Source organism: Anneissia japonica, unplaced genomic scaffold, assembly GCF_011630105.1.
Source record: "Anneissia japonica isolate Jap-2015-1 unplaced genomic scaffold, ASM1163010v1 scaffold287800_len1627635_cov199, whole genome shotgun sequence".
NCBI lineage: Eukaryota > Metazoa > Echinodermata > Crinoidea > Comatulida > Comatulidae > Anneissia > Anneissia japonica.
In genome coordinates, this window is record NW_022731299.1 from 1,057,597 (window position 1) to 1,072,844 (window position 15,248).

The following is a 15,248-nucleotide window of genomic DNA, read 5'->3' on the forward strand; positions in this document are numbered from 1 at the left end:
AGCATTTTCATCGTGGTTTTATTTATTACAATCATAGGCCTATTCTTTCACCATCATTACACATTGAGGCCCTTCTTTTAGGTAAAATGATCTATCTTAAATTTTCTTTCTCAAGTTTGGGACTATTAGGTTTTTAAATAACTTAGAAGGTAAAGGAGGGCAAGCACAAGGTTTAACCCTAACAAATGCGCGTGAAGCGCGCGAAAATTTTTTTGTGTTTTTAATTCTAATTTCGTCGGAATTGATCAAAAATCCCTAATATGCAATTGGCCTACCTCAACAAGAAATGCTCTTATGTTATATATTTTTTTAACTGAATAAGCATTTTCCATATGGCTTTATTTATAACAAACATATTCTTTCAACATCATTACACATTGAGGCCCTTCTTTTAGGTAAAACGATCTATCTTAAATTTTCTTTCTTGAGTTTGGGAATATGTGTTATAACTTCGAAGGCTAAAGAGAGCAAGCACAAGCTTGAAGATTTAAAAATGCGCGAAGCGCGCGAAATTTTTTTTTAGAGGAAATTGGCCTACCTCAACAAGAAATGGTCTTATGTTATATATGGCCACATTCGTTTTTTTAAACTGAATATAAGCATTTTCCTTATGGCTAGCTTTATTTATTACAAACATATTCTTTCAACATCATTACACACTGAGGCCCCTCTTTAGGTAAAACGATCTATCTTAAATTTTCTTTTTTGAGTTTGGGACTATGTGTTACAACTTAGAATGCAAAGGAGAGCAAGCACAAGCTGTAACATTAAAAAATGCGCGCGAAACGCGCGAAAAATTTTTGTTTTTTTAATTCTAATTTTGTCGGAATTGATCAAAACTCCCTAAAATGTGCAATTTTTAGAGGAAATTGGCCTACCTCAACAAAATATGCGATTTAAAATTTGAGGTTTTCAGGCACTTTCCCGGGAAGTTATACCTTTGTCGTAGACAATCAATATTTCCATGTTCTTTAGTTAAATGAAAGATAAAAGTGATGAATTACACTAGACACATGGTTTTATTTTCAGAACACTTAAGTATTACATCGTAAAGTGATGAATAAAAACACTAAACACATGGTTTCGTTCGTAGGCCTAGCCTACAGTATTGTAGGCTAGGTCTAGCCTGGTAGCAATCGTTCGTTTTATAACATACATTTATTGAGTGTTACGTATGTATTAGGGAATTAAACATAAAAATTACGTAAAATCTATTTTTATTCCGGGCTCAATAACTTCATCGGATCCAGAAACAGTTAGATCTTCACTTAAATCACATATCAGTAACATAGGGAACATTAATGATAAGATTAACAAAAACAAACAAACAAACAAATTAACAAATGATAAACCTACCTTAGACAAGTTATCTCTAACTTATGACATTGTATTAGACCTGTCTCTTATACACATCTTTGCAGGCCAGGGTATTGTGATATCTGTTCATTATATCATTATAATTTTATGTTCTTCAAAATTCTAATTTTCTAATAGCAAAAAAAAAAAAAAAAAAAAAAAATCAGCTCACGGGTCCTGAAAAGATAGTTTTAGAATTCTTTTTTTTCCCCTTTTGTTGTTGCCCAATGAAGGGGTCAGGACCCAGGACCCCCTCCCCCAGATCCGCAAATGTGAATTGCGAGAAAATGTAACTCGGTTGGATACTGGATAAACATTCTCTTTCCCATCCTTCTCCTCTTTCTTCCCTTCTTCTTCTTTTGCATTTCCGATCATACAAAAATCTCCAGACATTATATATTTTTCGCCAAAAAGTGGGGGGGGGGGCGGGCCCCCGGCCCCCCCGCTTCCGCCGGCCATGTAATGCTAATAGCAGGTAAACCATTGAGCAATGCATTGCAAAAGTCAAGTTTGGATGAAATAAAAGCATGAACAAGAGAAGCAGCAGCAGAAGATGAAATGTAAGGTCTAATGGAATGGATACAGTGAAGATGAGAGTAACCCGATCGGCATACAGATGATATATGGTTGCTGAAGTCAAGATATTTGTCAAATATGACCCCTAAGTTCCGAACCAAAGAAGGAAATATGTTAATACCATTATAATTTATGTTAATTTCAGGAACAGGGCGAGTACGATATTTGGAAGAAATAACAAGAAAGTTTTACTAGGGTTTAATTTAAGTTTCATCATTGAAGACCAATTTGTAATAGATGAGAAACATGATTCAAATAAGGAAATAGTAGAAGCAATGTCAGCGGGATTGTCAAGATCGACTTCTTTCCAGAGAAGGATATCATCGGCAAAGAAATGATAATTGAGACCTAAAGAATTTAACAACTTAGAAAGACTGGATGTATAACAAATAAAAAGAAGAGGGCCAAGAACGCTACCTTGAGGAACACCATGTTTAAGGGGAATTTTATCAGAGAATGCATACCAACCTTAACAGAGAAATGGCGACATTGAAGATAATTAGTGAGAAGTTTATGGGCTTTGTCAGACACCCCAAATTCTGTAAGTATTAGCATCACATGGTCAACAGTGTCAAAGGCAGATGAATAGTCGAGGAGCATAAGAACGACACCTTTTCCTTGTAAAGAACACCGTCGTTACTCAAAATCTAAAGGCAAACCAAATTCAAACTTTACGAGGATTATGCAATTCGCTTTGGAAGGATTATCAAAAGAAACGAAATGATTGTAAAACTTTGATTAGAAATAAAATAATGCAAAAGAGAGTGCAGAGATGTTCCTCTTTAATAGAAAAAGGAGAAAAAGGACCCCAATTATGTGATTTCTGGACCGAACTAAAGGGAATTAAACATAAAAATAACGTAAAATCTATTTTTATTCCGGGCTCAAATATAACTTCATCAGACCCAGAAACCGATCTTCACTTAAATCACATTTCAGTAACATAGGGAACATTAATGATAAGATTAACAAAACAACACACTGCATGATAATTTAACAAATGTGCTCCACTTTGATAATGATAAACATACCTTAGACAAGTTATCTCTAACTTATGACATTGTATTAGACGCTGTATCCCAGTGTAAAAACAATAAAAGTCCAGGTATTGATTCAATAACGAATGAGATTATTAAAAATGGAGGGGATATTATGATAATATCAATGTATAATCTATTTAAAAGATTTTTCGACTTGGAAAAAATACCTGAAGAATGGAATGTAGGAACAATAATACCAATTTTCAAGAAAGGTGATCAAGGAGACCTGAACAATTATAGAGGGATCACATTAAATTCATGCGTGTCTAAGGTTTATAATAGAATCATCTCCAAGACTGTGTCAAAATTTATTGAAGACTATGATCTTTTAACAGAGGTGCAAGGTGGTTTTAGAAAGAATAGACGTTGCTATGATCACATATTTGTGTTGAAAGGTATAATAGCTACCTGTCAAGCAGAAGGCAAAAAAAACCCATCTGGCCTTCTTAGACTTCAAAAAAGCTTTTGACAGTCTGGAGAGATGGACTTATATACTCAATCAAACATATTGGTATTAAGGGTAACTTGTTAAATATTATCAAAGGCCTATATACTGATGTAAAGTGTAAGGTATCATTCAATGACCTTGAATCTGAACTATTCACTGTTAATGAAGGTGTTAAGAAAGGTTGCTCTCTATCACCAGTTCTTTTTTCAATTTTTATAAACGAATTGAACAAAATCATTATAGAGAGAAATCTTGGCGTATGCATTTATGACATGAAAATTGGTAGCCCCTTTTGGGCTGACGATGTGGTACTTGTTGGTGAAAACGAGAATGATTTGAAAAAGTTACTCAGAGCAGCAAGTGATTTCTCCGACAAATTTAAGTTGTGTTTTAACATTGATAAATCAAATGTCCTTATCACAGGACAAAGAGTAAACCAACTTAAAAAATGGAAACTTGGAAATGACTATATTTCAGAAACAAATTGCTATAAATATTTAGGAGTAACTATCTCTAGTTCATTGACGCACCACCTTGACGAAGTATTTAAAAAAAGAAATAGAATCATTGCGTATATTAAATCTATCATTAATGAACAAGATAACTTCAATAGGATTTTCTATGGAAAATTATTATGGAATGCTATCGGATTGCCAACTATAAATTATGCGTGTTTGGTGTGGCTTTGCAACAGTAAAACCCATATGGAAAAATTAGAAAATTTACAATATCAGATGGCCAGAATACTTCTTAAAAGCCCCCGAAATGTGGTAAAAGAAGCCTTATATGGCAACCTAGGTTGGCAATCTATTCAGTCCATTCAGAACAACTTTAGGTTATTGTATTTTAATAGATTAAAATGCATGAATGAGGATAGATGGCCGAAACTATTGTTGAAAGCCATCTTACAAGTACAAGATACTATGAAATGGAAATGGCCATATACGATCAAAAGTATATTACAAAAATATAATCTATTGGATGTTTATAGTACAGAACCTGAGAATCGTAACTGGTTAAGGCTATTTAAAATTAAGAACAAAAACAATGACGCTAAAGAATGGTATGAAAGGGCAAAATCAAAGTCATATCCCTTAAAGGATATATAAAATACAAAGGAGTACCGGACTTCGAACATTATTTACTTGATCAAACTAATTTTACTGGTGTAAATCTAAAATTGAATGCACGGTCTAATTCATTGGAACTGGAAGGTAGAAAACAATCATGGTCACATGAAAATACTGGCATATGCAAAATATGCAATGACAATAAAATAGAAACAGTTGACCACTTTATATTCGAATGTAATGGACTTCAAACAATCAGAGATAACCTATTTGAAGAATTAAAAAATGATTTGATTTACTGGGATCTCCAACATATTTGGGAAGACTTTGAAAAAGGCTCTATGGAATATAAACATCATTTGTTTTTAGACAGTTTAACAGAGATTAATATTGATTATTTAGACAAAATTTTTGATCATTACTGTAAAAAATACCTCACTGCCGCTTGGACACTTAGAAAAAATATGTATACAATACAATGAAGTAACCATGTACCCCCCTCTATAATGGATCAAACAACATGTTTCCTTTGAAACACACATGTATGTTCCTACTTTATTTACCTTATTTTTTTATTTATTTTTAATTTTTTTCTCAACTAATTATTAATTTGTAGTTTGTAATGTTAACACCAAAACCAATAAAACTGATGGTAAATGCCGAAATGGTATCCCAAAATCCCCTTTGATTTCATATTTCATGGTTACTCCTTGTTTATTATATTGATTTCATTATTTTTGTTGTTACTATTGATTTTTATTATTATTTTTGTTGTTCTAGTAATCTAGTTAGCTATGTATTTCTCTTCTCACCGATCGTTTTGTATTATTTTTGTTTGTATTTTAAATGTAATGACCAATAAAGCTGTTTCAACACTATGAGATTTACGATAAGCAGATTGACAAAGAGGAAGAAGACTATTACAAGATAAATGTTCATTTAGTCTATAAACCGTAAAAAATTTGGGGTCACCTTTCATCTTAAGGAGCTATAACTGATTAAAAATAGGCCTGATTTTAGCATATTTTCGCTGTATATCAGCACAAATCCGTGCAAAGATCCCTATGTTTGATGCGCACTTACATAGGCGTAGGTCCCCGAGGGAATGGGAGATATATCCCCCCCCAATATTTGACAAGGGGGGGGGGAGATGGTCCATTGTATCATCCCCCCAATATTTTGACTGTATGGGATAAAATGGAGCTTTACCCACTTCAAAAACTGTCACAGAAATAACTTGCACTGTCTTATGCGCTTACAAAGATGAAAATTAGCATAATGTATTAATGTTGATAACAAAATTATTTTATCTGGTACTAATCTAAGCTCTTCTTTCCTTAGATGTTAGATGTGCTTGCAAAGAGAGCCACATTTCACACTGAAGGGTGTGTATGAAATCAGTAATATTATGTCAATTCCAAGAATGTTTAAGGTTATATCGGTTGATGAGGAATTTATTGATTTGGCCTATAATAGCAAATTGCATCAATTTATTTTGCAAAAACAAGGTTTCCAGCTTCAGAGGGGGGCACATCCCCTGTCCGCACAAGGGCACACATTGGCGCTAACACCAGGCGCGTATCAGGGGTCTTTGGTCAGAGTGGGTATTTATTTTCCTGGTTACTAATTTACCCACTCCCCATATAGAAAACAGTACGACATAGAGCTTATCTTATTTATAATATAGGCCACACACGTGTGTTTGAAACTAAATATAAGCATTTTCATCATGGTTTTATTTATTACAAACATATTCTTTCACCATCAATACACATTGAGGCCCTTCTTTTTGGTTAAAACGATCTATCTTATATTTGTCTTTCTTGAGTTTGGGATTATTATGTGTTTAAATAACTAAAAAGAATAAACCTAAAAAAAGCCCTAAAAAATGCGCCCGAAACGCACATAATATTTTTGTGTTTTTAATTCTAATTTCGTCGGAATTGATGAAAACTCAATAAAATGTGCAATTTATAGAGGAAATTGGCCTACCGTAACAAGAAATGCACACAAAGAATTTGAGAATTTTAGGCACTTTCAGAGGATGCATTTGTCAAGGGGTGGGGAAAGATTTTCCAAAGATGGATATTTTCCCCTTGTCCCCCGGTGTTTTTAATTCTAATTTTGTTGGAGTTGGTCAAAACTCCCTAAAATGTGCTTTTTGTAGAGGAAATTGGCCCATGACAAAAAGAAATGTGGGGAAATTTGAGGTTTTTAGGCACTTTCAGGCAATGAAAAGGGCATTTATAAAGAAGTGGGGAAGATTTTCCAAAAATACTGTAGATATTTTCCCCTTGTCCCCCAGTGGTTACGCCATCGGGCAGCATAGATCAAAAGAGTTATGACAGTTTTTAAAGTGGAGAAGGGGTTGCAGGGTGTTGTGAGTCTGGTCATTATGATATCTTCCTTTTTATTCTTGTCTTTAATTTTCTCTTCTCTTTTTCTTTCCTTTTCTTTTCCTCTTCTTTCTCTTTCCCTCCCTCTCCCCTCTTTCTTTTCTCTTATTACCCAGCCCGGTATGGCTTGGTCAGCCTGGTAAAAACCGCCAGGTGAGGGGAGTCCCCCCCCCCACGCGCGCCTGTTACTTTTTAGCAAGTGAATAATCCAATCAATCCTGGGACTGTGGTTGTTGGCATGATTTGAGCTGTAGAGTGGAAAAACATTCTTCTTCAGTCAATATCAAAATGAGGATCTTTCTCTTGGACAGATGAGAGCTCCGATCCCTGGACAGACAGTATATTTCCAACTTTACTCTTTTCACATATTTGTCTATGCCTAGTCCTACTCCTTTTTCTTTTTCCAACCTTTAGCACATTCTCATCTAGTTTTCAAGAAAAATATAATGATCCTGCCATCCTGCTAATCTCAATCGGCCGATGACCAACAAGCTAACCACTAGCATCTGCTATTTTGCTGTTATGTAAATATTCACGCATTCTTGTAATGAGCCATTTTCTCTGGAAGATTATCTTTTCTAACCACCATTTGTGATGTCCTTATATAATCTTTTTTCATTCAAAAAGTGACTCTTGAATTTAAAAATTTTCCATAAGGACCCCTCGATTTTCATCTATTTCCATAAGCGCCCCCTCAATTTCCACTCTGTTTTCATAAGCGCCCCGTTTGAATAAGCGCCTCTCAGAAAGTGCAAAAAATATTTTAAGCGCCCAAGCGCTTATTCGCGCGACTACGGTACATTACATTCAACATTGACCTGAAGTTTATACTCACTACGATTTCAAAATGGCAATTGGTTATGCTGATATGATCGATAATGTAAAAACGCAAAATTGCGCGTAGATGACGTCACGCATGACTGAGCGCATTGAAAAGCTTATTGTGACTATTCCAGACCAATCCAAATGTTCGTGAAATGCGACTGAGCGTAAGTCGTGGCATTTATCGAGATATCTTGTGAACAAAAAAGGGGAGAAAGAAAGAAGGATAAGAAAAAAAAAGATGATGATGATCCTGACAATAACAAGAGGTGATCCGCTCGAGAAGCGGATCACCAAAAAGATGATGATCACTGACAATAACAAGAGGTGATCCGCTGGGATAGCACCATTGTAGCACTCATTTAACAGCTACATGACTTTCACAATGCTTCAATTAACTGCTGTAACTGATAAATTTGATGTGTCATCTTACTGATATATACATTTTCACCTCCATAGCAGCAATATATATATATCTTGTACAAGGACGTCGGAAGTGGTCCGGCATAATTTACAACTCAATATCATTTGTGAACCAAATTTTACCGATGCAACTTTTTTTTTTTACAAAATTAAATGACCTGACTTGCAACAAACAAACCAGTCAACCTCATCTAAATGTAGTACAGTAGACCCACCCTAAGCTGTCTTAATTATAGTTTGCTGTACCCTTGGTTAGTCATGCATGCCATTTTCCTGGGGACAAAAGCAGTCCCTTTTCTACTGTAGCTAAGTATCAAAAGCTATATATCATGCTTTGATTCACCACATAAATAATAATCTCCCGGCCCCGAAACCTAGACTTAGAAATATGGGATGGTGTCCGGGGCATCGTGGGGGATAGTTTTACCTTTAGATGACTAGAAGATTAAATTAATTCCAGTAAAACATTTCACTTGTTCTAGCAATCTTTATTCAGGCATTGAAACCTCGACTCAGAAATACTGGGATGGTGTCCGACGATTAAGTTTAAAAAAAAAAAAAATTGATCATCTTATTATTTAATAGCGTTTACGTGTAAAAAGCTTTGCTTCCAATACAATTCCTTCCATCTCATTTTTATATTTTCATTTATTGTTTTAGACATACTTATTTAATTACAGGCCATAATAATCTGTCATACTCACAGTGATCAGTTTACATTCTATTTATCAGTGATATGGAAGTCTGGAGAGACTGCAATAAAGAAACCTTGAAATAATCTGTATTTCTGCGTGAATTGCCAAACCTTAGAGCTTGTAGGAGAAATATCTTCTCTGGAAATGTAATGATTTCTTGTGCAAAATGGCAACAATACAATATCCTGTATAGACATATTTTATTTTAAAAAGGTTTTCCATCTGGAACCCCCGAAAATAAATGAAGTGTTCTACAGCTGTCTCTTATACACATCTTATATATATATTCAAGTTGCTCTTTCTTTATAGGCCATGCCCACAACCAGTCGGACCGATGTGTTGCAGCTGGTTACGATAATGGTGACATTAAGATGTTCGATTTACGTGCAATGAACCTGCGATGGGAAACCAATGTTAGGAATGGAGTAAGTAAAAAAGTGGACATAGTTTTATATAAGTTATTAGAATAATAAAGGGGTGGGGGGTGGTGGTGCGGGGATGAGACAAGTGGCCATATATTGCTTATTTAACCTTTCTTGAGTTCGGGAAAAATACTTTAAAAATACAAAATGTTGAGATGTAACAATAATTACAGAAACAAAACATGATATGATGAGACATTAAAATCACTTTTTTCAGTAGCTTGGTAGCAAGGCGAGCCCTGCTGATCGAGGAATCGCCCCGACTATTCTATACCCCTTTTACACTGCAAGCAAAATTCCGGACGTAACCTGGGATTTTTCAATACCCGGGTTAAAATCTCCCGAGTTGTGGTTAGTGTAAACCACGTCAAAAAGTCCTACTCGGGTTGCCAAACATTCTGGGAGGGATGTGCGGGACACATTCAGCGTAGAACAACCCAGGTGCAAATAGCACCAAATTTTATTCCGGAATTAGGCCTTACCTGGCGTCTACCGCAGCTGTGGTCAGGTAGGCCTAAACATTGCCTACAATGGGCTAGGCCTAGACACTTGTCAAATTAAACCCTTCGGTATAGACTTGATATCAAAACTGCTGATTTAGTTCGCATAATTTAAAAACAATCTGCAATCGGCTTCGGGAGGACGAGGAACTCGAGCGAAGTGATGATCACCATCGCAACAAAAACTGAGGGCGGTATTTGAACCCGAGTTCGTTGCCAGTGTAAAATGGCAGCAACTCAGGATCAACCAGGACTTTTTCGTTCGACGTAAATGGGAAATGCACTTGGTATTACTCCGGAAAAAACCCAGGTCGATTCTGCCTTTGGCAGTGTAAAAAGGGTTTAATTGTGGCTTTGTGATGACTAGGAACTTGAGCGAAGTGATGATCACCATCGCAAAGTTCGTTGCCAGTGTAAAATGGGAGCAACTCGGAATCAACCCTGACTTTTGTGTTCGATGTAAATGGAAAATGCACCCGGGATTACTCTGGAAGTAACCCGGTCGATTCTGCCTTTGGCAGAGTGTAAAAGGGGTATTAGACCATAATGTGAAATCGTGAGTTTTTGTGATCGTTTACGTACGCAGTATCAGAGAGAGGGTGTAGTCGACATCAATTCAATCATGGAGGAATAATTCAATTGAATTAATAAACGTATATCAGTCCGATGACTTGTTTATAATTAGGCCTAGGAGGACCTACACCTATGCCTAGGATGAACAGTCAGTGTCTACCCAGCAGCAGTAGCAGCACTCCAGTCCAGGACACCACTCCAGTCCGCAGCATGGTGAGTTCGCACGCAGTCTATTATTATCCAGCTGACGGTGAAGTTAGTAGGTTTCTACTACTATCCTAGCCTGTGCGTGTCCTTAAGTTAAGGCCTAGCTAGTCTGACCATGGCCGGACAAGCCTAGGCCGGACTTAGGTCCTAAAAAGGCTGGGCAAAGGCCTACTAGAAAATATCGTTTTGCCAGTGCATTTTTTTTTTCATAAGCCTAGGCCCCTAGACCTATAATAATACTATAGGCCTAGGCTATGCCTGGTCCTATGAAAAACTGTCTAGGCCAAGGCCTAAATGTCTAAAAACTGCACTGTCTGTCTGAATGGTGATGTGCTATAACACTACAGTACATCATGCATCAGAGCCAACACCAATTCCTGTAAGAATAAGATTATTGTTAATATAGGCCTAGAAGCCTAGGCTACACAGCAAAAACGCCCCATTAAATAATAACATGATGTTACTCCAAACCTAACTAGTAACTTCATCGAAAACTTTGATCTTTTTTAACTTTCAGCTGTTGGAAATGTGGAATTCGAATAAAATTTACATATGTTTTTTGTACGACAAAATAGGTGATAGGCCTAAACATGACACTCTGGTCACAGGTATTTGTGAATCGCCATGATGACACAAAAATACCACATTTGCCGTGAGTACAACGACCCAACATTGGCATCTACGAAAGGAGGTGGTACAAAAGCATACAAGCACCCAGCAAGACCTTGGCAAGAAACACTCTGGTTGTAATGGAAGCACACAATTTAAGGTGAGCAATAAAAAATAAAGTTAATATCTCATCACTGTTCAGCCAGAGTACATGAAGCAAATATATTGGCATGTTGAAAAAATATCAGCATTGTAGTTTTATTAAGAACCAACAATAATACATCACAAACTAGCAGACAGGAAGGCTTCAAGTAATTAAAAAAATAGTTCTGTTTAACTGAAAATACTGTCAATTGATGAATGTCTTTTTACATGAGTACATACAGTATCTCAGTATGGTATGTGATTGATAATGGAGATTATTATTATTGATTTTTAACAAGCCTGGTTTTGCATTATTGTAACTATATTTTATTCCTTAATAGGAGCGAATAACAGGCTCGAATGGATTTGATGCAAACAATTCCATCTATGTAGACATGATGAAATGTCCAAGCCATGGTAGCAGAAGGTGGCGATGCTCTGCAGCAAGTTATTGAGGCCGAAATATTTCAACAGAATTGAATTAAAATTATTTATCTAGTGATATTTTTCTGAAGATACATTACTGAAATGCCACACACTTAGTTTTTGTTTTTTACTCATCTGGAGAAAATTTCGATATGCGCATGCGTCGGAAAAACTTTGCCGACATTTTGTTTTTCATCGCGAGAGGGTAATGTTTTTCATCGCGAGAGGGTAAGCGAGCTCCATAATGCATACCTTGTTGGTGTAGTTAACCAACAACTCGAAAATAAATCATTGACCGAGGCACGTTTTATCTACCACCATACAGCGCATGCGTGACATGCAGTATGCAGAGCAGCTGCGGTTGTAGTTAATTGCGTGTCACTAAGCAGATTTTGAAGAACGAAAGAAAACTTGTTATTGTCAAACCATGGAGGTATGTCAAACAATGAAGACTATTTTAGTAGATGATAAATGGATAAGTTTGACTTCTAAAACCACCAACTTTGGTTCTGTGGTTTGACCAGTCAAGTTCAAAACAGTGGCAAATCTGCCAAATTGTGAACAAATAAAAATGGACATTTTGTGGCGTAACCCAACACCACCCCAGCCCTACAATGGTTTGGGTTAAGGTGGGAGCTTTTTAGGACATGAGAGCTTTGGATACCCGAAAATGACGTCCTGATTTCCGATATCAAAAACACCAAAAAATAGGGACGTCCCTATTTTTAGAATAAAAAAAAAAATTAATTGCAAGAAGTATCCACTACTTGCCAGTGTGATGAAGGGAATATTAGTCTGTGGTTCCCCGGGTATTATCCCATCCCCATAAACGTGAAACTGTTCCGATTTCGGGGGGGGGGGTGGAATTATACCCCGGGATTTCCTAGGCCTAGTATATGAACAGACGGAAATGACGATCGTTTTGCAAGGTGGTTTTCACCTTCGATTCAATAGCCTATCAAAACAATTTTCGGGCGAAGAAATCAGTCCTGCATGATGTAACGAGTTATATTTAGCAGCGAATCTCTGTGGAAACACGTGAGTCTTCACGCTGTGAATTAACGATCCGATCAGCCCACTGGGCAGGTCTTTTCAGGGATGGACCGCGGTGTTGTCTATCTTTACTTTAGCCGCAGTTTAGCGAGCTGCTTATTTTTAGCAACAGTAAACAACAAAGTAATTTACAAGAATGGGCTTAACCTTTGTGTTTTAATTCATGGCGACCAATGTCAGTTTTAAGCAATTTTAAGAGTTTCAAGTTGGCAGAATTCGGAGACAATTCCTTTATTTTTTGAGCATTTGTTAAATTTATCGACCTAGGCCGACTTACCAATCCTCAGACCTTGGGACTTCACCCGGGGAAATTCGTGTACATGAAGTTGGGCGTAAAATCGGTGTGGGATTCTACCCGGGGAACTATGATAATATTTTATAGCAGTAGTGACTGAGAGAGTTTTCTCTATTTGTTGAAAAAACAAAACCAAGCTTCGAGCTAGCATGACAACAAAAACTTAAAGTGCTTTAATGACACACAAGCTGGAAATGTTGAACAGAGATTATAAGTGTCATTCGAACAAATATTGACGTTATGACTCCAATGAGATCCAGCAAAACAAGCAATATACCGTGCCCTACTAATTAAAATGTAACTTAAATATTTTTTCTTGGTTGTGAGGTAAATAAACAGTACACTTGAAATTAAGTAACTCTTGTTTTGTTTGAAGCAACTGTACAGGAATTAGGATATATAATTGCCATCTTAATTTTTTGTCACCAATGAATAGCATCCTTATTTTTGATATTCGACTGGCAGGTATGTAAATATACAGCATTTGATGGATGGACCTGTATGGGGGTGTAGGTGTACGTAAAAACATTAGAAATCTTTACTGGACTACAAATCCCTCTAAACTAGTTTTACGTACAAAGGAACGTACACACCTGCGGGGTTCTGGTTAGAAGTTTTGTTACTTGCAAAATATCTTTAATATTAGTAAATACTATTATAAGTACTGTACTTTCTTCTTTTAAAACAGAGTAATCCCATTCAATCTAGTAATCCTTTTGAAGCAATGTGACCCAGAATTATAAAACAACTTGTGAGGAATAATTGTGAAATATATAATGTGCGAAGTTGATAATACAGTATAAAAATGTGGCTGAATATATACAGGAACAACTATTTTAATGTATGGCTTTGTACAGCGTTAAAAGTTATTCTATGAATCTATTTTGTAATGCCTGGATTATGCCTATTTCTGCATGCTGATCAATTCGGTATTGCAATTTATAAGAAAGCTTCAATTTTGTTACACCATTTTTTGTTTAGTATTTTGAAATATATAGTTGAACTTGCCTATGTCGTACCCAAAATGCCATTGAGGAATTATTTGATCTTAACAAAATTTGACTTATACTTAAAACGGTAATGGAAAACACAACAATTTGGCATGTAAAATTAGATCAACTTAGAAATTATTAGAGTATGGCAAAGTCGTCTTCGGCAAGTTTAACTGCACTGCTTTATTTATCATGTCTGTTTTCTTGTTTTATTTACCATTGCCAAGATTTCTTCTTTCATGATGATATTGAACATCTATGTTTTTGGTGCTTCACTTGGTTATTGATTACTGTTGCACATACAGTAAATTCAAGACAACTGGTGTTACTAAATAAATATTTTGAAACACAATTCTTGTACATGGCAAATAATTTATTGTTTTTGTTGTTTTCTTTAATTCACTTTGTTTTCAATAATTTTTTCTTTTCTAATTATGTATGGCCTTGCACGGCCTGGATGAAAAACACCCATGGGTGATTCAAATGTCTCCGTGTTTAAATAAAGTATATTATTATTATTATTATTATTACAAGTGTATTTTCTCATAGTAATATAACATTGTTTTACTGTACACAGATTAAAGCAACATTGAAGCAGTCAATTCCAATTTATATTGTACAGCTTCAAATTTTAAAATATGAGATGAGTGGGAAAGACAAAAAACATTGCATTTGGAACATACTGTACTTAACAAAATGTTCTTGAAATCAATTTTGCTGGCCTATCTGCATCAATAGCAACAATTTCAATTACAGACTAGGCCTGGAAGGTTACACACAACTGACTGGTGCAGATATGCAAAAACTCTAAGCCTATGCTGACAAAATCTCCTTTCTTACCATGTGTGATGAGATTGTAAAAAAAAACAGATAACAGATGTCACATGAATTTTCAAGAATGAATCCTTTAAAAAAGATATGTTGCATTAATTAGGATGGACTTATCAGGTATCTTCCATAACAATTTATAAATAATTCTTCCAACACAAAGTCATTATCATCTATAGCATAAAAAAACCCAGGGTAGTCTTCGCAGCTTCTGGTAACTTGTCCCTAATTGCCCACACAGTGCAAGATGGGATGACCCTTCTGTCAGATTTCTTTAGCCTACACCTACCAAATGAAGCCTTCGATATCCAACATGTCGACATTTCCTGTAAGAAGAGAAGTACAATAAAAAACAGACCAGTTAAAAAATTCA

At 35.9% G+C, this 15,248-nt stretch overlaps 1 protein-coding gene and 1 long non-coding RNA gene across 2 annotated transcripts in view; both read left to right on the plus strand.

The window, feature by feature from the left end:
• LOC117115308 (WD repeat-containing protein 92-like) overlaps window positions 1-15,248 on the plus strand; it is a 110,093-nt gene that overhangs the window by 49,727 nt on the left and 45,118 nt on the right. Inside the window, exon 5 of the mRNA XM_033259050.1 lies at window positions 9,136-9,251. Coding sequence (XP_033114941.1) covers window positions 9,136-9,251 — 116 coding nt within the window. The remainder of the gene's footprint in view (window positions 1-9,135; window positions 9,252-15,248) is intronic.
• LOC117115310 lies at window positions 9,390-14,308 on the plus strand. The gene is made up of 3 exons (XR_004446541.1): window positions 9,390-10,534; window positions 11,104-11,297; window positions 11,623-14,308. It is a non-coding gene; the product is annotated as an uncharacterized LOC117115310 (long non-coding RNA).